Below are 27,511 nucleotides of genomic sequence, written 5' to 3'. Positions count from 1 at the left end.
ACAGAGGAGCAGACATGTGGGAAACAACTAGTGTAGAGTGGAGACAGAGGAGCAGACATGTGGGAAACAACTAGTGTAGAGTGGAGACAGAGGAGCAGACATGTGGGAAACAACTAGTGTAGAGTGGAGACAGAGGAGCAGACATGTGGGAAACAACTAGTGTAGAGACAGAGGAGCAGACATGTGGGAAACAACTAGTGTGGAGTGGAGACAGAGGAGCAGACATGTGGGAAACAACTAGTGTAGAGTGGAGACAGAGGAGCAGACATGTGGGAAACAACTAGTGTAGAGACAGAGGAGCAGACATGTGGGAAACAACTAGTGTAGAGTGGAGACAGAGGAGCAGACATGTGGGAAACAACTAGTGTAGAGTGGAGACAGAGGAGCAGACATGTGGGAAACAACTAGTGTAGAGACAGAGGAGCAGACATGTGGGAAACAACTAGTGTAGAGTGGAGACAGAGGACCAGACATGTGGGAAACAACTAGTGTAGAGTGGAGACAGAGGACCAGACATGTGGGAAACAACTAGTGTAGAGTGGAGACAGAGGAGCAGACATGTGGGAAACAACTAGTGTAGAGTGATTTGACTGGCGCCCCGAGGGGCAGGGGTGCTTCAAGCGTCCCAGTGGAAGGAACAGTACTGCAGGAGCTCGGGCCGGGCCAAAAACACAGCCCCAGCAACGGCCCACCGATGCTTCACGGGTTTACCCTCCACCTAACAAAACCTCTTCCTTAGACAGTCTAGATGTTTGGCTATTTGAGTTATGTACCAGAGTAAACTCTGGGCTTGGAGAATAATTCCACTGAGACCAAAGCAGCGGACAGACATAATGCTGCAAAATGACTAGATGATACACACAGCACTCATGGCTGCTTACCCTCGGTCCTCTTAGCTGGCGTCCAAAGGGTTTTATGTGGACATTTTGTGTTGCTATGCGGCGTCTATTCACATTTTAACCTGGTCTAAAAAAAATGTAAAAACACTTGACAGTGAGCTGCCTAAGATATCTTATAAAACGCTCCAGCAATATCAATACAAGTAGTGAGACGATCAAATCAAAAGGCCTTATTTCTCATAGTTAAAACACCTACAGCGGTGGTGAGTCTTAGGGGCATAAAGATTATAATGAAAAGTCGGACTTGAAGAGTGATCACAGAGCAGACATCACAACTTCACTGCAGCCTGCTCAGCCAGCTGGATGAGGGAAGAATTTAAATCGTTTCTCTTGGCAGCATCTGAAGGTGCTGCACGGCCAAACTCATTTTCAAACAGACAAAAAAAAAACACAACAAAAACTGGTCTAAACCAAGCAAATACTTCTCCTTGGGGCAGAGAACTAGTCTCTGGCGTTTTCCCACTTTCTTCCTTCAAAGATGGAGGTCTTTGTATGGGTTTGATTTCATCAGCCAATAAACAACTTTAAGCTACAAGGGCAGACTGAGGCTAGCATCTGTTTTTATCTGGTAAACTTAAAACACGAAACTTTGACCGAAATGGGCTGACGTATAAAGAGAAGACGAAATGCTGAAAGAATCCCAGCTGTGGATGTGCCCCATGTGTAATGCTGAAAGAGTCCCAGCTGTGGATGTGCTCCATGTGTAATGCTGAAAGAGTCCCAGCTGTGGATGTGCTCCATGTGTAATGCTGAAAGAGTCCCAGCTGTGGATGTGCCCCATGTGTAATGCTGAAAGAGTCCCAGCTGTGGATGTGCCCCATGTGTAATGCTGAAAGAGTCCCAGCTGTGGATGTGCTCCATGTGTAATGCTGAAAGAGTCCCAGCTGTGGATGTGCCCCATGTGTAATGCTGAAAGAGTCCCAGCTGTGGATGTGCCCCATGTGTAATGCTGAAAGAATCCCAGCTGTGGATGTGCCCCATGTGTAATGCTGAAAGAATCCCAGCTGTGGATGTGCTCCATGTGTAATGCTGAGCATCTGGCTGACTGGGTTGGTTCGGTCCTGACTGGACTACGGCTCCGCTGACAAGAGCAGCTCACAAGAAACGGTTTTTTTTTTATTTATTTTTTTTATAGGTTTTAACTTGGCACAGGCCCTGCACTTTCCGGCTGTGTTTTCAATTATCCGCCACCCCATTTCAAAGGAAGTCACAAACACTCAACTTCAAGACAGGCATCCACTTCAATGAATCCCATTTAGGACTGAACTGTGTTGCACAACAACAAAAAGAGAGAACCTGCACCCACCACAAGAAGGCGGTTGCAGATTCTCTGAAAAGAGACTGCGGTGGTGGCAACATTATAGCTTGTTTTCCGGCTACTTTCCATCTTAAAATGGCACCGAACATAACAACTGAAGAGGTCTTCCGTGGGAAGAGAAGAGAGGAATGTTAGCCTACCTCTCCCATTTGACTAAGCCTGCACCAGCATTCAAGATGTTTCATCTTGCCTACTCCAGGGCCCTATAAAACGCTTTAGATGTATTTGTTGTTGCCTGGTTGGGTGTAGTTATACCCTTTAATTGAAATGCATACCTAGGAAGAGGCTGTTGTTTAGCTGTGTTTTTGTAGTGCAGACGTCATGGTAAAGTTAAACACATAAATCCAATGGAAAGTAGCTGAAAATAATCAGAATACAATTCTGCCAGGTAAGCATAGTTTGGAGTTAACGTTTGGTAAATCTCTTACTTTTACCAGAGGCTGTTTTCATTAGCTAGTATCATCGCTAACGGCTACACAAAATGGTGCACCACACACACACACACACACACACACACACACACACACACACACACACACACACACACACACACACACACACACACACACACACACACACACACACACACACACACACACACACACACACACACACACACACACACAGGTATTTGCCTCTTCAGAAAGTTGCAGGAAATATGCATCACTAATGCATTCTGTTCATGTGAAAATCTGTCGTTCTGCCCCTGAACAAGGCAGGTAACCCACTGTTCCTCGGTCATCATTGAAAATGAGAATTTGTTCTTAACCTCTTGACTAAGGGGCAGTATTTTGATGTTCGGATGAAAAATGTACCCAAATGAAACTGCCCATTTCTCAGGCCCAGAAGCAAGAATATGCATATAATTGGCAGATTAGGATAGAAAACACACTAAAAAGTTTCCAAAACTGTCAAAATATTGTCTGTGAGTATAACAGAACTGATATTGCAGGTGAAAACCTGAGGAAAATCCAACCAGGAAGTCCTGTTTTTCTGAAACCTCCCTGTTCCATTGCATGCCTTCCCTCCATTTAAAGGGATCTCAACCTGATTCCTTTCCCTATGGCTTCCACATGGTGTGAACAGTCTTTAGACATAGTTTCAGGCTTTTATTCTGAAAAATGAGAGAGAATGATCACATTGAGTCAGTGGATAGCTGGGTGGCCTTAGATTTTTGCATGCGCGAGCAGCATGGAGCAGACCTTTTCTCTCTCTCTCTCCTATTGAAAAAGCTACCGTCCGGTTGAAATATTATTAATTATTTATTGTAAAAACAACCTGAGGATTGATTATAAAAAACGTTTGACATGTTTCTACGAACTTTACGGATACTATTTGGAATTTGTGTCTGCGATGCGTTAGCAGGAGGAGCCGCGTTAGCAGGAGGAGCCGCGTTAGCAGGAGGAGCCGCGTTAGCAGGAGGAGCCGCGTTAGCAGGAGGAGCAGCGTTAGCAGGAGGAGCCGCGTTAGCAGTTGGAAACATGACAGAGTGAGACGGGGAATGCGACCACAGTAAAGTCCTGTATGATAATACTTTGAGAAGTTACATGCGAGGAGGAAGTGGGTGACAGTGGCAGTACAGGTGCAATGCTGAAAGGGAGGCCCAACCCGTTGCTGCCAGCAGTGTGATAGGGGACGGAGTGAGAAACATCACAGCGCTGACTACAGAAATGATTACAGTTGATTTGCAGCCTTTGTCAAATGGAAGAGGATGTTGGCTTCAATACCCTAATGACAACTCTAGAACCAGACTCCAAGATGGCTCTACTGTGGTTATAGCCTGGTTCCTCTCTAGGTTTCTTCCTAGGTTTTGGCCTTTCTAGGGAGTTTTTCCTAGCCACCGTGCTTCTACATTTACATTTAAGTAATTTAGCAGACGCTCTTATCCAGAGCGACTTACAAATTGGTGCATTCACCTTATGACATCGAGTGGAACAGTCACTTTACAATAGTGCATCTAAATCTTAAAGGGGGGGGGTGAGAGGGATTACTTATCCTATCCTAGGTATGTATTCCTTAAAGAGGTGGGGTTCCAGGTGTCTCCGGAAGGTGGTGATTGACTCTGCTGTCCTGGCGTCGTGAGGGAGTTTGTTCCACCATTGGGGGGCCAGAGCAGCGAACAGTTTTGACTGGGCTGAGCGGGAGCTGTACTTCCTCAGTGGTAGGGAGGCGAGCAGGCCAGAGGTGGATGAACGCAGTGCCCTTGTTTGGGTGTAGGGCCTGATCAGAGCCTGGAGGTACTGGGGTGCCGTTCCCCTCACACCTGCATTGCTTGCTGTTTGGGGTTTTAGGCTGGGTTTCTGTACAGCACTTTGAGATATCAGCTGATGTACGAAGGGCTATATAAATACATTTGATTTGATTTGATTTCCAAGAAGATTGATCTTGTAAGTTGGTATATCCCAGATGGAGGAGTAATTTTGGCACCCCTTAGATAGTTAACTTAATAGTTATAAACAATATAGCTATTAAAAAAATTGTAGTGAATTACACTTCGTGGGGTGAAGACAATGCAGGAGTGGCTTCGGGACAAGTCTCTGAATGTCCTTGAGTGGCCCAGCCAGAGCCCAATCGAACACACACACACACACACACACACACACACACACACACACACACACACACACACACACACACACACACACACACACAGAGAGCTGAAAATAGCTGTGCAGCGACGCTCCCCATTCAACCTGACAGACCTTGATAGGATCTGCAGAGAAAGGAGAAACTCCCCAAATACAGGTGTGCCAAGCTTGTAGTGTCCTGCCCAAGAAGACTCCAGGCTGTAATCGCTGCCAAATGTGCTTTAACAAAGTACTGAATAAAGGGTCTGTAATATTTCCATATATACATATATATGCATATGTATATGTATATGTATATATACACACACACACACACACACACACACACACACACACACACACACACACACACACACACACACACACACACACATATATTTTTTTTAATCAATTTTAGAATAAGGCTGTAATGTAGCAAAATGTGGAAAGGTTCAAGGGTTCTGAACACACTGTACTGTATACAGCCCAACCCTAGTTTCCACTAGTTACCACAGCCACAAAGTCAATATTGGCCATATTGTAACAAATCGATGATGTGTCTTAATTTAAGGTTAGGCATAAGGCCAGCAGTGTGGTTAAGGTTATGGGAAAGGTTCGTTTTAGAAATCGCATTAAATTAAGAAGATAGATTTTAGAGAAAGGCTTTATGACTTTGTGGCTGTGATAACATAATGATGACCGGTAGGTAGGTAACCAGGACTGCGTTGTCCCCTAGCAGAACCCTATCTAAATTGTGACTTCACGTTACTTCATGATTGTGTTAAAACTGTAAAAATATATATATATAATAATAATAATTAAAGAAGCCAGTTTAAACATTGAGAAATGTGTCACAGCTATTCTCTAAACACTCCTGTTTTTGGATTCCACACATTGACAGAGGAGCTGAGGGGGAGTCTGGACTGGAGGGGAAACTAGATCACATGGGAGTTTACAGATCAAAAAGACAAATTTATTCGGGGGCCGTGTGTACGGGAGACAGTTTCCCTGCTATGCGTACTTGGGCGTGTGCTGCTCCTCAACAGTGTGTGCCTAGGTTTATACTAGTTTTGTCCATCTCCCTGCTCCTCTGTGAACAGAAAGACTACTTCAATGATGAAGGATAGTTGTTGTTAGACTGTCCTCAAGGCTGGGGCTGTCTGGTGCAGGTATATTCTACTGGAATATATTATGGGGTGCTACTGTGGAGAAGGAAACCAAGGCTGGGGCTGTCTGGTGCAGGTCTATTCTACTGGAATATATTATGGGGTGCTACTGTGGAGAAGGAAACCAAGGCTGGGGCTGTCTGGTGCAGGTCTATTCTACTGGAATATATTATGGGGTGCTACTGTGGAGAAGGAAACCAAGGCTGGGGCTGTCTGGTGCAGGTCTATTCTACTGGAATATATTATGGGGTGCTACTGTGGAGAAGGAAACCAAGGCTGGGGCTGTCTGGTGCAGGTCTATTTCTGGAATATATTATGGGGTGCTACTGGAACCAAGGCTGGGGCTGTCTTTGTCTATTCTACTGGAATATATTATGGGGTGCTACTGTGGAGAAGGAAACCAAGGCTGGGGAAAACCTGGAATATATTATGGGGTGCTACTGTGGAGAAGGAAACCAAGGCTGGGGCTGTCTGGTGCAAGGCTGGAGAAGGGGCTGTCTGGTGCAGGTAATATGCTATGGGGTGCTACTGTAGAGAAGGAAACCAAGGCTGCAGTACTGCACCACTTCACTTCCCCTTCTAGGTCCCATAAACACACACAACCACAACGCCTGACTTCCAGAGTCTAAATGAAGCACCCATGTTCCGATAAGGTCGAAGTAATGTGGAGAAAACACGAGAAAGGTTGCCAAGCCAACGGTCAACTGAGAGGATCCTCTCCCAGCTCCAAACTGGTCAGTCCGGAGAAAATGTGCCTCTCTGCGCCACCCCACAATCCCTCTGCACAGCCCTGACTAACCCTGAGCTGCCTGTTTAAGGAATGTGTTGTAATACAATAGCACCAGTCACAGGCCACCGTGGGCAGTGAGAGAGAGGGGGGAGAGAGAGAGAGAGAGAAGGGGAGAGAAGGGCTGTGCTCAGGTCCCTGTCGATCAAGTCACGCTGTAAAGCCCTGGATGTAGGTCCTGTATAGTCCCAGTGGCACAGAGAGCTCTGGATTTAGGTCCTGTGTAGTCCCAGTGGCACAGAGAGCCCTGGATATAGGTACTGTATAGTCCCAGTGGCACAGAGAGCTCTGGATTTAGGTCCTGTGTAGTCCCAGTGACACAGAGAGCCCTGGATTTAGGTCCTGTGTAGTCCCAGTGGCACAGAGAGCTCTGGATTTAGGTCCTGTGTAGTCCCAGTGGCACAGAGAGCCCTGGATTTAGGTCCTGTGTAGTCCCAGTGGCACAGAGAGCCCTGGATGTAGGTACTGTGTAGTCCCAGTGGCACAGAGAGCTCTGGATTTAGGTCCTGTGTAGTCCCAGTGACACAGAGAGCCCTGGATTTAGGTCCTGTGTAGTCCCAGTGGCACAGAGAGCCCTGGATGTAGGTCCTGTATAGTCCCAGTGGCACAGAGAGCTCTGGATTTAGGTCCTGTGTAGTCCCAGTGGCACAGAGAGCCCTGGATTTAGGTCCTGTGTAGTCCCAGTGGCACAGAGAGCCCTGGATTTAGGTCCTGTGTAGTCCCAGTGGCACAGAGAGCCCTGGATTTAGGTCCTGTGTAGTCCCAGTGGCACAGAGAGCCCTGGATTTAGGTCCTGTGTAGTCCCAGTGGCACAGAGAGCCCTGGATTTAGGTCCTGTGTAGTCCCAGTGGCACAGAGAGCCCTGGATTTAGGTCCTGTGTAGTCCCAGTGGCACAGAGAGCCCTGGATTTAGGTCCTGTGTAGTCCCAGTGGCACAGAGAGCCCTGGATTTAGGTCCTGTGTAGTCCCAGTGGCACAGAGAGCCCTGGATTTAGGTCCTGTGTAGTCCCAGTGGCACAGAGAGCCCTGGAAGAAGCCTGCCATTTCACAGGCACTGCTCACCACCCAGACAACACATCCCCCACAGAATACGAGAGAGATCCAAAAATACCTATTAATGAAAAGCACTGCTCTATCAATCTAACTATCAAACTTCACTGCCGAGAGAGGAATGCTAGACAGCCCCCCCCCCTCCCTCCCAGCATGAAGCACTTTCTGTACAGTAGAGTTAGTTGAACTCAGACAAGGTTGCAGTAACAGGCAGTGAGGAAAGTGCCTGGTGCTGAGAAGAGGCATTTAGCTAAAAAATGACATAAACCTCTTGCATTACTAATTAATTAGGAGGAATTGAGTAACAGTAGGGCCCTGTAAAATCTGTTTTTTTTTATGTGCCTGCTTCCATTTGTTTTTCCCCCCTCAAATTCCATTTATGTTTTTTCAGGTTACTCTAATAAATAAAAAATATTTAAATAAATAATTAAAAATTATATATATTGGATGTTGTAAGTCGACAAAAATGCTAAAACCACATCGGATGATGACTTTTTTAATTTTCTTATTAATAGACGGGACGGACTGTAAACAACGAGGAGACATTAAAAATAATGTCCAAAAGCATATTAAATCATATTCAAAAGCGGATTACGGGGGATTTTTTTACAAAGAGAGAGGCTCATTCACCTCAAGTAATTCCAACGCTGACAAAAGTAGAAACATGCAGTCATCATCACGGAGGTTAATGCCTGTACAGGGCACTGCAAATTCCCTGTGTTGTCCAAACATGACCGATGCATGTGAAGGTCATGACAGTAGCATGGGAAGGTCATGACAGATGTATGTGAAGGTCATGACAGTAGCATGTGAAGGTCATGACAGATGTATGTGAAGGTCATGACAGTAGCATGTGAAGGTCATGACAGATGTATGTGAAGGTCATGACAGTAGCATGTGAAGGTCATGACAGTAGCATGGGAAGGTCATGACAGTAGCATGTGAAGGTCATGACAGTAGCATGTGAAGGTCATGACAGTAGCATGTGAAGGTCATGACAGTAGCATGGGAAGGTCATGACAGTAGCATGGGAAGGTCATGACAGTAGCATGGGAAGGTCATGACAGTAGCATGGGAAGGTCATGACAGTAGCATGGGAAGGTCATGACAGTAGCATGGGAAGGTCATGACAGTAGCATGGGAAGGTCATGACAGTAGTATGGGCGCTGACGACTACATAATGTCAGAAAAGGCCCATTGAGCAGACATCGAAGGCCACACAGGATGATACTATGAGAACAGGGAGAAGGGGCTGTAGGATCTCTGTCAAGTAGCCATTGCTATGTTCTTAGCTTTCAAATTTGAGGTCAACCAAGACTTTAAAATGTGTCTAAACAAATGACCCCAGACCGTTTATCTCTAGAGGGTCGATGAGACATCTTGTCCCTTTGTCGCCAGATTTCCTGTCCTGCTGGCCTGATCCTCACAGAGGGAGTCTTTACTACTTCTCCTCCTTCCCTGCTCAAGACAGCGAGAGTGAGTTGAACTGACTGCCTCTTTCCATTAGATGTTAGAGGTCAAACACGCAGCAAGATGACACAGGAAACCTCCCGCCACAGAGTTCAGATGGCCCGAGGCAGCAGTCCCAAAGCTACAAAGATAAGCAGAAACCCCTCTCAGTGGGATCCGGATGGCCTCTTCCATACAGAGGAAGCAGAAACCCCCCTCAGTGGGATCATGGCCTCTTCCATACAGAGGGATGGCCTCTTCCATACAGAGGAAGCAGAAACCCCTCTCAGTGGGATCCGGATGGCCTCTTCCATACAGAGGAAGCAGAAACCCCTCTCAGTGGGATCCGGATGGCCTCTTCCATACAGAGGAAGCAGAAACCCCTCTCAGTGGGATCCGGATGGCCTCTTCCATACAGAGTGGGATCCGGATGGCCTCTTCCATACAGAGGAAGCAGAAACCCCTCTCAGTAGACAAGTTTCCATCCAATTGGCAACAGATTTTAATGTGAATATTCTACAATCTGTATAAACTGTGGACTTGTTGCGGATAAGTCAGAACGTGATGACATAGTACACACAAAAATGTAATTTTTCTTCGCTTTTGTTTTCATTTAGTGAATAAAAATGTAAAGTTGAACTCTCCTGATAGTTTTGTCACTAACTGTTGCGTTAAATAGTGAATGTGCCTCTGGTCTTGGTGCCTGAGCTCTAAGACAACAGCTCGCAGATACAGTGCAGGTAGGCTAGTCTACATGATGACATTATAACGGATAAGAGACGGAATGTTATTTTGTGAAAACGGCAGCCAAGTATCCATGATGACGTCACCAGAATAAGACCATCAATATTTATATCACCTTGCTCTTTCACCTTCCCTGTGAAGTTCATCATAACTTATTTCATCTGTAGCCTAATAAACTGTAATCTGTCCGGATGAGTCGGAGTGAGAGGACAGCGCAACATGTCATCACGTGACTTCATATCATCAGTTTACTTCAATATTATTGTTATTACGACAATATTTATGAATAAAGGCGTTTCCACCATCATTTCTCACGCAACACATTTTACAAAAAGAAGAAGAAAAAAAAATCCCACCATGTCGAACTAACAAATAATCTGTCGGCATTTATAAAATTATACTGAATCTTTCTCTTTCCATCACAGCTGTTGTGAGTTTTTTTACATTTTTATATTTGTTTATATGGTATGACTGTGGATGGAAATGTGCTTGGTGGGATCCGGATGGCCTCTCCATTACAGCAGAAGTAGCACACAGCTCAAAGTGACGACCCTTGATACATCGTCCTGTCGATCCACCAAGTGCCAACCGATGAACACTTTAAAAGGCATACTCTCGTCATGACTTGGAGATCAGTAGCCAGTAATTATGTCTAATGGGTAACTTTAGCCTGGAGCCCCCCCCCCCCCCCCCCCCCAGCTGACTAAGTGCAGGGCTGGAAAAGGCAGAGGCTTATTGATGCTCTCAACAAAAAAAAAATCTGTTGCCAGGACAAGACATCGGACACTTCCCCTGGAGCTTCACTTTAGTCTCAGCGCCTGGCGGTGACATACGGCCGACAGGTGGAACTGATCTCCTGGTGCAAAGCCTCTTCATGAGATAGCTTTACAAAAACCCTCCAGGGACCCTGTCAGGAACCTTATCAGAGAACTGCGGAACTCTGGCTTCTCACATCTTTGGCATCTGGCACACTGGCTATGTCCACAAGCAACCCATAGCCACACTGAAGCCTTCCACCCCCCCCTCGCTATGTCCACAAGCAACCCATAGCCACACTGAAGCCTTCCACCCCCTCGCTATGTCCACAAGCAACCCATAGCCACACTGAAGCCTTCCACCCCCTCGCTATGTCCACACAAGCAACCCATAGCCACACTGAAGCCTTCCACCCCCCTCGCTATGTCCACAAGCAACCCATAGCCACACTGAAGCCTATGTTCCACCCACCCCCCTCGCTATGTCCACAAGCAACCCATAGCCACACTGAAGCCTACCACCCATAGCCACACTGAAGCCCCGCTCGTCCACAAGCAACCCTAGCCACATGTCCACAAGCAACCCATAGCCACACTGAAGCCTTCCACCCCCCTCGCTATGTCCACAAGCAACCCATAGCCACACTGAAGCCTTCCACCCCCCCTCGCTATGTCCACAAGCAACCCATAGCCACACTGAAGCCTTCCACCCCCTCGCTATGTCCACAAGCAACCCATAGCCACACTGAAGCCTTCCACCCCCCTCACTATGTCCACAAGCAACCCATAGCCACACTGAAGCCTTCCACCCCCTCGCTATGTCCACAAGCAACCCATAGCCACACTGAAGCCTTCCACCCCCTCGCTATGTCCACAAGCAACCCATAGCCACACTGAAGCCTTCCACCCCCCCTCGCTATGTCCACAAGCAACCCATAGCCACACTGAAGCCTTCCACCCCCTCGCTATGTCCACAAGCAACCCATAGCCACACTGAAGCCTTCCACCCCCCCCCTCGCTATGTCCACAAGCAACCCATAGCCACACTGAAGCCTTCCACCCCCTCGCTATGTCCACAAGCAACCAATAGCCACACTGAAGCCTTCCACCCCCTCGCTATGTCCACAAGCAACCCATAGCCACACTGAAGCCTTCCACCCCCCTCGCTATGTCCACAAGCAACCCATAGCCACACAGCCTTCCACCCCCCTCGCTATGTCCACAAGCAACCCATAGCCACACTGAAGCCTTCCACCAATAGCCACACTGAAGCCTTCCACCCCCTCGCTATGTCCACAAGCAACCCATAGCCACACTGAAGCCTTCCACCCCCTCGCTATGTCCACAAGCAACCCATAGCCACACTGAAGCCTTCCACCCCCTCGCTATGTCCACAAGCAACCCATAGCCACACTGAAGCCTTCCTCGCTATGTCCACCCCCATCGCTATGTCCACAAGCAACCCATAGCCACACTGAAGCCTTCCACCCCCTCGCTATGTCCACAAGCAACCCATAGCCACACTGAAGCCTTCCACCCCCCACTCGCTATGTCCACAAGCAACCCATATCCTTGTAAAAACAAGTCTGCCAATTTGAGTGCCTGAGAACACCATAAGGTTTGCAAATCCTAATGGCAGTGAAGGGCCTGAGCAGTAACCCATTGCTGAAATGACTAGCAAACAAAGGACAGGAATCTATGGTATGTAGTGCTACAGACTGATGCCAATGTTGTGTCTTGCAGAACATAATTCACTTTTTTTCTGGGCTACGGGGTGTGTACAGCAGCGTTAAAGTCCCCCGAGGAGGAGACATTAGCGTTAAGATAGAGCCCCATGCACTGCTTAACACCCATCAAATTCAGTGATTACATGAGAGGTTTCGAGACAGTACAAAGCTCTTATCCCCCCCCCCACACACACACACAGAGAACTAGATTACATCTGTTGCTCACTCCACTTGAAAGCAAAGTGCTACATTAAAATCTCCTAAATCACTTGGTCACGATGAGCTAGACATACTAATACTGCAGCAGCAAACAAACAACCAGCATCTGTCATCATTCAAATCAGTTGATGAGACAGCAGCCAAACGCAAAAAAAAACCAAAGACATAACAGCTTGTTTCTTACCTTCTCACTTTTCATTTTCTTCAGGTTTCTGCATTCGCCGTTGTCCATCTCCTCTGGTTCACTTTTAATGGCTAACGGTGGTACAACAATCCGTGTGGAATCCAGGGCGATATTCCCAAGTTGCTCAGCCACAGCCAAGTCTGTACTTTGCGTACCTTCAAATGGAATGCCACGACATGCCAAAGGCAACACTAGGACACCTACATCCTTCTCAATAGTAGCCACAGATTCACTTCTCTCCTTCTTACTTTTCCCAGAGCCCACCTCCTTGTCCTTCTTTCCACCAGAAACATTACGGGAGGCTTTGCTGCTCTTCTCAGCACCCTTTCCAGAGTTTGAGTTTGCCGTGGGACCTGTGCCAACGGCAGGTCCTGTGACCTCACCCTGGGTTCGCACCTGGGCGTCTTTCTTGGCCCCGTCTGTAACCGAGGCCTTGCCACTGTCCTTTGAGCTCTTACTACGCTTTGATTTGGGTTTACTCTCTTTGCCTTGAGCAGCGGATACGGGGCTAACAAATGTAACGTTGTCGGGTAGAGCTGCTACAGCGCTGGGAGGGGCAGCCATGCCCCCACCGTCTTTAGTGCCAGACATCTCAAGTTTGTCCTTTTCTAGGTCTGCGTCAAGGTCAATGATCAGATTGCCAACACCTATATCCCATTCGTCGCCGCTGTCGTAAGTGTCCACCGCATTCGAGTCCACACCTTTCCCTCCTGCAGTACCACTGCTTAGGGACATCTTAGTGCCAGCGGCCCAGGCGCGCCACAGTTAAGTCTGATCTTCTCAGACCGCTGGAGGCAGTGGGAGAAGGGTTTCAGCAGCTTTAGGGTCTTCTCCGTATCCCCTTCCCAGTAACCCACATTGTCTGCTCTGTAAAGGGAGGAAGGAAAAGTATGTGTGAAAAGTACGCAGTCAAAAGTCGAGCACTAACATTCCAAGATAAACTATAATGAGATCATCATCAGATATTAGAATCTTGTAACACAGGAAGGTCTGGCAGGCAAGGCAGTATCCACTTTCATGAAGTATTTGGAAACCTACAAAGCACTTTCAGGCAATGTGTACAAATAATTATTCCTAAACAGGTGCCTGAGGGAAAGTCTTTGACAATGTTGTCTCGCTGACCTGATGTGTAGTCTCTGTAGCTCGCTGACCTGATGTGTAGTCTCTGTAGCTCGCTGACCTGATGTGTAGTCTCTGTAGCTCGCTGACCTGATGTGTAGTCTCTGTAGCTCGCTGACCTGATGTGTAGTGTATATTCGACCTCATTTGAAGGTTCAATAGCTTTGCTTATCATAAACTGTACCATTCCTGAAAACAATAACCAAGCTTTCCTCGAAGTTCAGGGAGAAAGCTGCCTTTGGGTTTACAAGGCACATGGCGGCTTTGCCAGGGAGGGTGAGGTTTCTGCAAACACCAAACACATGGAGTCCATTTCCTCTTTCACCAGCAGGTTGACGTCAGGCAGGACTAAAGAGACCTCTGAAATCATCAAAGCCACAAACCCTGCCCCAGAGATCAAGCTCCAGGCTCCTCACCAGAGGAGCCCTAACCCTAACCCTAACCCCTCACCGGATATTCAGTCTAATTAACACCATGACATATCAATCCACTGCAGTCAACAAAAGCACCAAAATAAGGTTGACTTCTACTGCCGGAATCAAAGCCCACTTACCCAGTTTGCTCTATATAAGCTAATGGGGGAGAGATGGATAACAGTGTCAGCATTAATGATCTGTAATGAAGGTCTTGGTGAAGCAACAGCCTATTATTAGGCTGCCTCTCCGTTTAATAAGACACAAATAGATTTGCATTCATAAATCAGTGGGGGTGGGAGGACCTGACTAAACAAAAGACACACTTAGGTCTAACATTTTGTGCCAGAATTCTTTGCTAGGAAGTTCTGGTTCATCTTCGTCTCAGCCTGTACGATCAAATGGACCAAAATGTAAGGCAAAAAGAGACTCTCTAGCAATGACCTTCTTCTTAACCAGTTTGTTCTGAGTTATTAGTATTCCCCACACCAGGCTTTTTACACATGACAGACCAATAAAGAGTGAAACAAGACCCAGGCATTTTATGGGCCCCGACACACAGATCACAGTCCTTTGCCTCCATCGAGGCAGATCACAGCCCTTTGCCTCCATCGAGGCAGATCACAGCCCTTTGCCTCCATCGAGGCAGATCACAGCCCTTTGCCTCCATCGAGGCAGATCACAGCCCTTTGCCTCCATCGAGGCAGATCACAGCCCTTTGCCTCCATTGAGGCAGATCACAGCCCTTTGCCTCCATTGAGGCAGATCATAGCCCGTTGTCTCCATTGAGGCAGATCACAGCCCTTTGCCTCCATTGAGGCAGATCATAGCCCGTTGTCTCCATTGAGGCAGATCACAGCCCTTTGCCTCCATTGAGGCAGATCATAGCCCGTTGTCTCCATTGAGGCAGATCACAGCCGCTTTTGATTTCCTAACACTGGGTCAAAAACAACTTGTGTGCCGGAAGAGGACCTCTTTTCAAGGCACTTATCATATGAATGCGTTGGCGTAACCCTTTCACTCCTTCGTGACAATGGAAGGCCAATTCTCTCTCTCACACACACACACACACGAAGAGAGAAAGAAAGAGCGAGATGCACTCGAGATGTTTGCATAGTCTGATTGAGATGCATGACACGTACCATAAACAAAGTAGATTTGACAAAGGCTGACCATTTTAGATACTCGGCATTCGGCATTATTCTTGAAATGGAAAGGTAAATAACAAAAAATGTAACTTTACAACAAACAAAATCTTCCCTTCACAGGAAACAGGATATAGAGCCAGTGGATAGCCACCGTTTTCAACATTGGGTCCTTCCTTGCTCTAGCTACTATAGCTAGTTACAATCTAGCGAGTGGAAACAGGATATAGAGCCAGTGGATAGCCACTGTTTTCAGCATTGGGTCCTTCCTTGCTCTAGCTACTATAGCTCTGGCTGTGTTGCAGTGTGTTCTGTTGAATTCTTGACATGCTCACCCAGCAGCAGGGTAAAATGCTCCGTCTGCGTTTGATTGGTTGTGAAGCCAGATGGTCAGACAGGGGGTGTGGGGGGGGGGGGGGTGGTGGATAAATAAATAAAAATAACTCTTAAGTAGTCTGGTCTAATCCTTTAGTCACAGGGCTTGAGCCTGCTGAGAGGTGCAAGCATTCCCGTCAACTACAATCCCAACTAAAAAACATGAGGCCACAGAACCAGGAAGAATCCAGTCACAGACAGACAGCCAAACATACTGCGAAAATGGATGGGTTCTACTTGATAAACACTTAGGCCTAGCTGTCTGACTATCAATCTGCTGCTACTCTCTGTTCATCAGATATGCATAGTCACTTTAACCATATCTACTACCTCAATCAGCCTGACTAACAGGTGTCTCTGTATGTAGCCTCGCTACTGTTATAGCATCGCTACTTTTATAGCCTCGCTACTGTTATAGCATCGCTACTTTTATAGCCTCGCTACTGTTATAGCATCGCTACTTTTATAGCCTCGCTACTGTTATAGCCTCGCTACTGTTATAGCCTCGCTACTTTTATAGCCTCGCTACTGTTATAGCCTCGCTACTGTTATAGCCTCGCTACTTTTATAGCATCGCTACTTTTATAGCCTCGCTACTGTTATAGCCTCGCTACTTTTATAGCCTCGCTACTGTTATAGCATCGCTACTTTTATAGCCTCGCTACTTTTATAGCATCGCTACTGTTATAGCATCGCTACTTTTATAGCCTCGCTACTTTTATAGCCTCGCTACTGTTATAGCATCGCTACTGTTATAGCATCGCTACTTTATAGCCTCGCTACTTTTATAGCCTGTCTTTTTAGTGTTGTTTTTATTTCTTTACCTATCGATTGTTCACCTAATACCTGTTTTGCACTCTTGGTTAGAGCCTGTAAGTAAGCATTTCACTGTATTCGGAGCACGTGACAAATACACTTTAATTTGATTTTGATCAATCTGCGATTTTAAGAACTCTATCCTGCAATGTCAGGGAAAGACCGTGTTGAAAAGACAACATATAATCTAATAAGACTATTTGTGCTGCTTGAAATGACAGTCGATTATTCTAAGGCAAGCAGGACGCCAGAGCTATTCTGAGAACTGCCTTTCTGGTGAAATGTCTAATTCCACACTTCATTAAACTAACCGAAGTCGGAGGATTTGTGCAGGATGAGACGTGATTACAAAATGTCCACTCGTTGCTCTGCTCTCTTTTCATTGTCATTCAGTAACACTCTCATTACATGGTAATTGTTCCAAAATAATCTGGGCAAGTCCATGGCAACAGAGTGATGTCGAGACTCAGATGTTTCACTTTAAAAGGTATGATAAACCAAAGCCAATGACGGCAAAGGCATACAAGCCATACAACTCTATGCACAAGGACTAACTCATTTCCACTGAAAATATTACAAAACCACATTTATACTCAACAAAAATATCAACGCAACATGTACAGTGTTGGTACCATGTTTCATCATGAGTTGAAATAAAACATCCCAGAAATGTTCCATATGCACAAAAAGCTTATTTCTCTCAAATCTGGTGCACAACACCAGTCTCAACGTCAACAGCGAAGAGGCGACTCCGAGATGCTGGCCTTCTAGGCAGAGTTGCAAAGAAAAAGCCATCTCTCAGACTGGCCAATGAAAATAAAAGATTAAGATGGGTAAAAGAACACAGAAACTGGACAGATGAACTCTGCCTAGAAGGTCAGCATCCCTTCTTCACTGTTGAAGTCGAGAGTGGAGTTTTTCGGGTACCATTTAATGAAGCTGCCAGTTGAAGACTTGTGAGGCGTCTGTTTCTCAAACTAGACACCAATTTACTTGTCCTCTTGCCCAGTTGTGCACTGGGGCTGCCCACTCCTCTTTCTAATCTGGTTAGAGCCAGCTTGAGCTGTTCTGTGAAGGGAGTTGTACACATCGTTGTACGAGATCTTCAGTTTCTTGGCAATTTCTCGCATGGAATAGCCTTCATTTCTCAGAACAAGAATAGACTGACGAGTTTCAGAAGAAAGTCATTTGTTTCTGGCCATTTTGTGCCTGTAATCGAACCCACAAACGCTGATGCTCCAGATACTCAACTAGTCTAAAGAAGGCCAGTGTTATTGCCTCTAATCTAAAGGCCAGTTTTCAGAACAGTTTTCAGCTGTGCTAACGTAATTGCAAAGGGGTTTTCTATGATAATCAATTCGCCTTTTAAAATTATAAACTTGGATTAGCTAACACAATGTGCCATTGGAACACAGGAGTGATGGTTGCTGATAATGGGCTTCTGTACGCCTATGTAGATATTCCATTAAAAATAATCTGTTTCCAGCTACAATAGTCATTTACAACATTAACAACGTCTACACTGTATTTCTGATCAATTTTGACGTTATTTTAAGAGACACAAATCATGTGCTTTTCTTTCACAAACAAGGACATTTCTAAGTGACCCCAAACTATTGAACGGTAGAGTATCTCATTTTTTCACACATTTCACACACATCATTTTTTCAACGTTCCCATGTTGCTGTAAATGGGAACGTGTTCAAAGTCAACTTACCTGGTAAAATAAGGGCTATTAAAAATGGGGGGGGTTCCTTTATTTTTACTATTTTCTTCATTGCAGAATAATGGTAAAGACATCAAAACTATGAAATAATATATGGAATCATGTAGTAACCAAAAAAGTAGCCACCTTCAGCCTTAATGACAGCTTTGCACACTCGTTGGCATTCTCTCAACCAGCTTCACCTGGAATGCTTTTTCAACAGTCTTGAAGGAGTTCCCACATATGCTGAGCACCTGTTGGCTGCTTTTCAGTCACGCCGCGGTCCAACTCATCCCAAACCATCTCAATTGGGTAGAGGTCGGGTGATTGGGGAGGCCAGGTCATCTGATGCAGCACTCCATCACTCTCCTTCTTGGTCAAATAGCCCTTTCACAGCCTGGAGGTGTGTTTTGGTCATTTTCCTGTTGAAAAACAAATAATAGTCCCACTAAGCGCAAACCAGATGGGATGGCGTATCGCTGCAGAATACTGTAGTAGGCATGCTGGTTAAGTGTGCTTTGAATTCTAAATAAACCCCTGACAGTGTAACAAGCAAAGTATCTCCTCCTCCATGCTTCACGGTGGGAACCACACATGCGGAGACCTGTTCACATACTCTGCGTCTCACAAAGACACAGTGGTTATAACCAAAAATCTCAAATTTGGACTCATCAGACCAAAGGACAGATTTCCACCAGTCCAATATCCATTGCTCATGTTTCTTGGGCCAAGCAAGTCTCTTCTTATTATTGGTGTCCTTTAGTATTCGTTTCTTTCGTAATTCAACCATGAAGGCCTGACTCACGCAGTCTCCTCTGATGTTGAGATGTGTCTTACTTTGGGCTGCAATTTCTGACACTCTAACTCTAATGAACTTATCCTCTGAAGCAGAGGTAAACTCTGGGTCTTCCTTTTCTGTGGCGGTCTTAGTGAGAGCCAGTTTCATCATAGCACTTGATGGTTTTTGCAATTGCACTTCCAGAAACGTTCAAAGTCCTTGAAATTTTCCAGATTGACTGGCTTTCATGTCTTAAAAGTAATGGACAATCGTTTCTCTTTGCTTATTTGAGCTGTTCTTGCCATAAGTCGCTCTGGATAAGAGCGTCTGCTAAATGACTTAAATGTAAATAATATGGACTTGGTCTTTCACTAAATAGGGCTATCTTCTGTATACCGACCCTACTTCGTCACAACTGATTGGTACAAACGCATTGAGTTAAAAAATTACACAAATTAACAAGGCACACCTGTTAATTGAAATGCTTTCCAGGTGACTACCTCATGAAGCTGGTTGAGAGAATTCCTCGAGTGTGCAAAGCTGTCAACAAGGCGGTTAATTTGAAGAATCTCAAATATAAAATATATATATTTCTTTAACACTTTTTTGGTTAATACATGATTCCATATGTGTCATTTCATAATTTTGATGTCTTCACTATTATTCTACAATGTAGAAAATAGTTTTTAAAAATTAAGAAAAACCCTGGAATGAGTAGGTGTCCCAACTTTTGACTGTTACTGTATATAGTGTATATTTACGTTGTATCATACATGAGTTAAAAAAATAAAATCATAATTACTCCTTGTTAGAAAAAAGTTTGGTCCAAATCGAATCTTAGGTACTATATTTGTTGAATAGTACATGAATCCTATAAATTAAAATGGCCAATTTGGGTGCTAACAATTAGCTTAATTTCTCAGAGATCAAATGATATTGTAACAATAATATTGTAGGAATCTTATCTGTTTCTAACAGAAAGTATTTCAGAACAACCTGGTGGTAGGGTTTCCATCCTCTTTCTGGTGCTTTTTGGAGGTGGAACGTCCAAGACTCCCGTTTCCAGAACACAGTATAAAACTACTCCATACAGATTTTCTGTTGTCTCCTCTATGAAACAAACCGGTTGTAGCCTAATCTACTACCTCAGATTTTATGTTGTCTCCTCTATGAAACAAACCGGTTGTAGCCTAATCTACTACCTCAGATTTTATGTTGTCTCCTCTATGAAACAAACCGGTTGTAGCCTAATCTACTACCTCAGATTTTATGTTGTCTCCTCTATGAAACAAACCGGTTGTAGCCTAATCTACTACCTCAGATTTTATGTTGTCTCCTCTATCAAACAAACCGGTTGTAGCCTAATCTACTACCTCAGATTTTATGTTGTCTCCTCTATCAAACAAACCGGTTGTAGCCTAATCTACTACCTCAGATTTTATGTTGTCTCCTCTATCAAACAAACCGGTTGTAGCCTAATCTACTACCTCAGATTTGACAAAAGACTTCTCCATCTAGTTAATCAGCATTCATAAGATCAATCAATCATCTTAAAGCTTATTAAATATACATCTTATTGTTGTGGACTTGAGTGGAGGGGGTTTAAATAATAGCATTTTTCATCCCTTGCTAGATCAATCGAATTTCCCACCAATCCATTACTTTTTTAAATGTTTAGTTGCTCTCACAAATTCTGCTCTACTTCATGATTGTGGCAGCATGGGAAAATGCCCCTGATTGACAGACACTGTGGCAGTGATACCAAGCAACTCTGTCTCCCCGCTCCTCTCTCCGAGGAGGATTATGAGAAACAGTTAGCCATTTGAAAACCACAGGGTCATGTAGATGCGCAACACAACTTGCAGACACAGAAATAACGCTACATCGTTTAAGGGTTTAGAATTTAACAGGCTATCATTCTGCTGGAAATGCTTCAATTTGAGATAATAGCTTGATACTAGTCCTGAGCTGTCTGAAGTCCAATACCATTGCAATTTTTTTTATGTATTTTACCCTTACCTTACCAGGTCAGTTGACTGAGACCACATTCTCATTGACAGCAACAACATGGGGAATAGTTACAGGGGAGAGGAAGGGAGATGAATGAGCCAATTGTAAGCTGGGGATGATTAGGTGACCGTGATGGTATGAGGGACAGATTGGGAATTTAGCCAGGACACTGGTGTTATCATAAGAGTAGGGGTGATAAATGCCATGGGATCTTTAGTGACCACAGAGAGTCAGGACACCCATTTAATGTCGCATCCAGAAGACGGCTCCCTACACAGGGCAAAGTCCCCAAACACTGCCCTGGGGCACTGGGATATTTTTTTTGCGATCCGAGTGAAGAGCACCTCCTACTGGCCCTCCAACACCACCTGGTCTACCATTCAGGGACCAACCAGGACCAACCCAGCTCTGCACCCCCCACAGCAACTTGCCTAAGACTCTACCATTTCTCCTTCAGTGTGTCAAATCGGAGGGCCTGTTGTCCAGACCTCTTGCAGACTCTATGGGTGTGCCACAGGGTTTAATTCTCGGTCTGACTCTTTTCTCTGTATAAATCAATGATGTTGCTCTTGCTGCTGGTGATTCTCTGCTCCACCTCTACACAGACGACACCATTCTGTATACCTCTGGCCCTTCTTTGGACACTGTGTTAACAAACCTCCAGACAAGCTTCAATGCCATACAACACTCCTTCCCTAGCCTCCAACTGCTCTTAAATGCAAGTAAAACTAAATGCATGCTCTTCAACCGATCACTGCACGTACCCGCCCGGCTGAATAGCATCACTACTCTGTACGGTTCTGACTTAGAATATGGGGACAACTATAAATACCTAGGTGTCTGGTTAGACTGTAAACTCTCCTTCCAGACTCATATTAAGCATCTCCAATCCAAAATTACATCTAGAATCATCTCCCTATTCATGCTGCCAAACATACCCTTGTAAAACTGACCATTCTACCGATCCTTGTCTTTGGCGTTGTCATTTACAAAATAGCCTCCAACACTCTACTCAGCAAACTGGACGTAGTCTATGTAGTCCACAGTATTGAGATCCTCATGATTCTATATGTATTGAGATTCTCATGATTCTATATGTATTGAGATCTTCATGATTCTATATGTATTGAGATCCTCATGATTCTATATGTATTGAGATTCTCATGATTCTATATGTATTGAGATTCTCATGATTCTATATGTATTGAGATTCTCATGATTCTATATGTATTGAGATTCTCATGATTCTATATGTATTGTGATTCTATATGTATTGAGATCTATATAATAATAATAATAATAATAATAATAATAATAATATATTAGCAGACGCTTTTATCCAAAGCGACTTACAGTCATGTGTGCATACATTCTACGTATGGGTGGTCCCGGGGATCGAACCCACTACCCTGGCGTTACAAGCGCCATGCTCTACCAACTGAGCTACAGAAGGACCATATATGTACTGAGATCCTCATGGTTCTATATGTATTGAGATTCTATATGTATTGAGATTCTATATGTATTGAGATTCTATATGTATTGTGATTCTATATGTATTGAGATCCTCATGATTCTATATGTATTGAGATTCTATATGTATTGTGATTCTATATATATATATACTGAGATTCTATATGTATTGTGATTCTATATGTTTTGAGATTCTATATGTATTGTGATTCTATATGTATTGTGATTCTATATGTATTGAGATTCTATATGTATTGAGATTCTATATGTATTGTGATTCTATATGTATTGAGAATCTATATGGTTCTATATGAATCTGAGTTCTATATGTATTGAGATTCTATATGTATTGTGATTCTATATGTATTGTGATTCTATATGTATTGAGATTCTATATGTATTGAGATTCTATATGTATTGTGATTCTATATGTATTGAGAATCTCATGGTTCTATATGTATTGAGATTCTATATGTATTGAGATTCTATATGTATTGTGATTCTATATGTATTGAGAATCTCATGGTTCTATATGTATTGAGATTCTATATGTATTGAGATTCTATATGTATTGTGATTCTATATGTATTGAGAATCTCATGGTTCTATATGTATTGAGATTCTATATGTATTGAGATTCTATATGTATTGTGATTCTATATGTATTGAGAATCTCATGATTCTATATGTATTGAGATTCTATATGTATTGAGAATCTCATGATTCTATATGTATTGAGAATCTCATGATTCTATATGTATTGAGAATCTCATGATTCTATATGTATTGAGAATCTCATGATTCTATATGTATTGAGATTCTATATGTATTGTGATTCTATATGTTTTGAGATTCTATATGTATTGAAATTCTATATGTATTGAGATTCTATATGTATTGTGATTCTATATGTATTGTGATTCTATATGTTTTGAGATTCTATATGTATTGAGAATCTCATGGTTCTATATGTATTGAGATTCTATATGTATTGAGATTCTATATGTATTGTGATTCTATATGTATTGAGAATCTCATGGTTCTATATGTATTGAGATTCTATATGTATTGAGATTCTATATGTATTGTGATTCTATATGTATTGAGAATCTCATGATTCTATATGTATTGAGATTCTATATGTATTGAGAATCTCATGATTCTATATGTATTGAGATTCTATATGTATTGAGATATGTATTGTGATTCTATATGTTTTGAGATTCTATATGTATTGAGATTCTATATGTATTGAGATTCTATATGTATTGAGATTCTATATGTATTGTGATTCTATATGTTTTGAGATTCTATATGTTTTGAGATTCTATATGTATTGAGATTCTATATGTATTGTGATTCTATATGTATTGAGATTCTATATGTATTGTGATTCTATATGTTTTGAGATTCTATATGTATTGAGAATCTCATGGTTCTATATGTATTGAGATTCTATATGTATTGAGATTCTATATGTATTGTGATTCTATATGTATTGAGAATCTCATGGTTCTATATGTATTGAGATTCTATATGTATTGAGATTCTATATGTATTGAGATTCTATATGTATTGTGATTCTATATGTATTGAGAATCTCATGATTCTATATGTATTGAGATTCTATATGTATTGAGAATCTCATGATTCTATATGTATTGAGATTCTATATGTATTGTAATGATCATGATTCTATATGTATTGTAATTATCATGATTCTATATGTATTGAGATTCTTTATGTATTGTAATTATCATGATTCTATATGTACTAAGATCCTCATGATTCTAATACGCCCCATTCCGACAGATCATTCCTTTTCATTTCGCTGCACCTCTGTGGAAAATATGATTCCATTAAAACATCTTGATACCAAAAGGCATGACTTCCATGAACTACAGAAAGATACAGTTCCTACTCGATGGTTAGCCTACAGTACCTAGCGCCAGCTCAATGTGTACAGAGTGTGCTCTGTTAGAACAGGTTGTCCTCTCCACTCAGTCACACACAAACCCTGGTGGCTTACTGTGCTGCTACAGGTGCCCTTCCAGGTGTCTGTAAATATCTAAACTCATTTAGCTTTCTCTGCCACATGCCAGTGAGCCAGGAAGTCAACAGCTAGGAGAGGCACCAGTGAATCTGGGCAGACATGCTCCCGCTGCACTACAAGGGCCTAATTAACACAGGCATTCGCAGCGGATGCCTGATGAGAAACGTGAAGGGAGAATAAAGCAGCCGCGGCCCAGGGACGCCTCTCGCAACACGATGACAGACAAAGGGATCAGATTGATTCCAACCTCGGTTCTGTCAGAGCTTTCAAAGCAGCGGAGGAAAATTAAAAAACAGACAAGATGGAGAGAGCTGGGAAAAAAACAAGCACGAGAGATTACACAAGAGAACCTGTGACCTGATTGGGCAGAGCTCTGCCTGCACAGCACCGCCTTTCAGTTTTTTTTATTCCCCCTTCGCTGCAGAGTAATTGAAAAACTCTAATAAAGAATGAGGTTTCAAAGCCTGCTGGCGCAGAGAGAAAGTGACAGGCTCTGTGTGAATCACAGAGAGCTCTCTGAAGAGGCTGGGGCGTGGTAGAGAAGAAGCAGCAGCACAGGCAGAAGCACTTCCCCCTGGTTAGATTTAGGCCCGCTACACGAGATGAAAGAGTTGCTATGGTTTTCATCTTCCCTTTTGTTTTTCCCCCCCTCACTAAATCAGAGACCTCTGGGAGCAGAGACATCCCTCCACTGTGGCAGGCCCGGGGAACGATTTATCGAGCCTTCGCTCAGAGATGATGACACACTGAGTGATACAGACGGCCCTATTGCTTTTTCAGACCCGGAACCCGCTCTGCACTAGGCAGACATTGATTGCTCGGCTATTGACATGGCTGCTGGGCTGAGTGTGCTCTGCCTCTGCTTCCTGGGAGCTTTGCCTGCCTGCATTATTCAGCTATCATTAAGAAAGGGACAGGAGGATCCCCAATGGCCGCCGGGGCTCTGCCTGCCAGGCTCATAACTCACCGGTGTCACCGTCAGACTTTTACAGACAGTGGCCACCTTCAGCAGTCACATATCAGTACTGCTTTCCACCGTCCCTTTCCACCGCCCCTTCTGATAGGGTCAAGAGGGGTCCGGAAACCCTATCTGTGACGACCCAGTGTGTTGCCCTTAGTAAAAGCACCGTATGCTGTTTAAACATCCCGCGCAGGTTGAATGCTGTCCATTCGGATCAGTGTCACTCGTCAAGTCAATCTCCCAGGGTTGTCAAAACACAAAGAAAATCCTTACCTGCCAAAGGGAATCTGTTGTCACGTCACATGACCTCATTCACCCAATTATTTTGTAAAGCCTACCATTTAGGCCTATAAAGCTTTTCGACGTCAAGTGTTTTCATATCTCAATAATGGGTTTGCATTCATAGAGCCTGCGTTCATTGCCTCCCACTGTAGTCTAGTTCAGTACTGAGGGATTAAAGGAACAGGCAATGTTCCAGTATATCATTTTACAATCCATCCACAACATTCTGTTTTTCACCTTTCTCAAACATCTCTGATTGAATCAATATTTTCATGAATAGGAGAGCAGCAAAGCATTTCCCTCAGGGGTTGGAGAGTGGATTCCCAACTGCAATTTGTCATTTCAATAACGCTCATTCAAAACCTCCGTTTACAGTGTATCCATGGCAACAGGCCCGCAGAATGAGAAATTCCATTTCGATCCCAATTTCACAACATGCCAGTAGTGATGAAAGCAGGCACGATAGAGAGCAAATAAAAACTGAGCCGGTCTTGGTAGCACAGCCCCGGTCTTGGTAGCGCAGCCTCGGTCTTGGTAGCACAGCCCTGGTCTTGGTAGCACAGCCCCGGCCTTGGTAGCACAGCCTCGGTCTTGGTAGCACAGCCCCGGTCTTGGTAGCACAGCCCCGGTCTTGGTAGCACAGCCCCGGCCTTGGTAGCACAGCCCCGGCCTTGGTAGCACAGCCCCGGTCTTGGTAGCACAGCCCCGGTCTTGGTAGCACAGCCCCGGTCTTGGTAGCACAGCCCCGGTCTTGGTAGCACAGCCCCGGTCTTGGTAGCACAGCCCCGGTCTTGGTAGCACAGCCCCGGTCTTGATCACCTCTTGAGGCTGGCACCTTTAGCACTGCAGAATAACAACCAAATAAGCACTTCAATTACATTTGTAGGACCCGTTAATGAGGGACGGGTATTCCGTGCAGGGATCCACGCCGAGGTCGGACAGTGTAATTGGATTGTGTGCCGACTGAAATAGAAATATCCCGAACCAGGCTCCAGGTGATGGGAATCATCAAATCAAATTTTATTGGTCACATACACATTATTGCGAGTGTAGAGAAATGCTTGAATTATCAGGAACTGGAGAGGGCAGCCATTCTCTGCTTAGTGTCTGAATTTAACCTTTATTTAAACTAGGCAAGTCAGTTAATTAAGAACAAATTCTTATTTACATTGACGGCCTCGGAACAGTGGGTTAACTACCTTGTTCAGGGGGTAGGATGACAGATTCTTTTACCTTGCCAGCTTTGGGAATCGATCCAAAAGGTTTAGCGGCCCAACACTCTAACCACTAGGCTACCTGCCACCCCAAGGGAGGTAGCCACTTCAGAGTACAGGACTTTAATTTCCTTCCCCCTACACAACATGGTACAGTCCCTCTGGGTACTGTTTGGGTGCCGTGTCTAACACAGTGCTAAAAGGTATAGTCTCTTTATCTGCTCGTCGCAGACCAAGGCTTTTCAGTTCAGCTGGGCCATGCTACTCCAGTCGTAGACCACAGAGAAAACCTTTGATATATC

The 27,511-nt window shown here is 44.2% G+C and overlaps 1 protein-coding gene across 3 annotated transcripts in view; it reads right to left on the bottom strand.

The window, feature by feature from the left end:
• LOC124037509 (zinc finger protein 609-like) overlaps window positions 1-27,511 on the bottom strand; it is a 232,297-nt gene that overhangs the window by 155,926 nt on the left and 48,860 nt on the right. For 2 of the 3 annotated variants that reach the window (XM_046352278.1, XM_046352279.1), the window contains exon 2: window positions 12,866-13,732. In XM_046352278.1, the coding sequence (XP_046208234.1) occupies window positions 12,866-13,600 (735 nt within the window). In that variant the 5' untranslated portion in view covers window positions 13,601-13,732. Of the gene's footprint in view, window positions 1-12,865; window positions 13,733-18,585; window positions 18,611-27,511 lie in introns of those variants that run through there. The other variant, XM_046352280.1, reaches the window with a different exon arrangement.

Source organism: Oncorhynchus gorbuscha, linkage group LG06 (assembly GCF_021184085.1).
Source record: "Oncorhynchus gorbuscha isolate QuinsamMale2020 ecotype Even-year linkage group LG06, OgorEven_v1.0, whole genome shotgun sequence".
Classification (NCBI taxonomy): domain Eukaryota; kingdom Metazoa; phylum Chordata; class Actinopteri; order Salmoniformes; family Salmonidae; genus Oncorhynchus; species Oncorhynchus gorbuscha.
The sequence above is the reverse complement of the archived record's forward strand: the minus strand, read 5'-3'. Positions and strand labels throughout refer to the sequence as shown.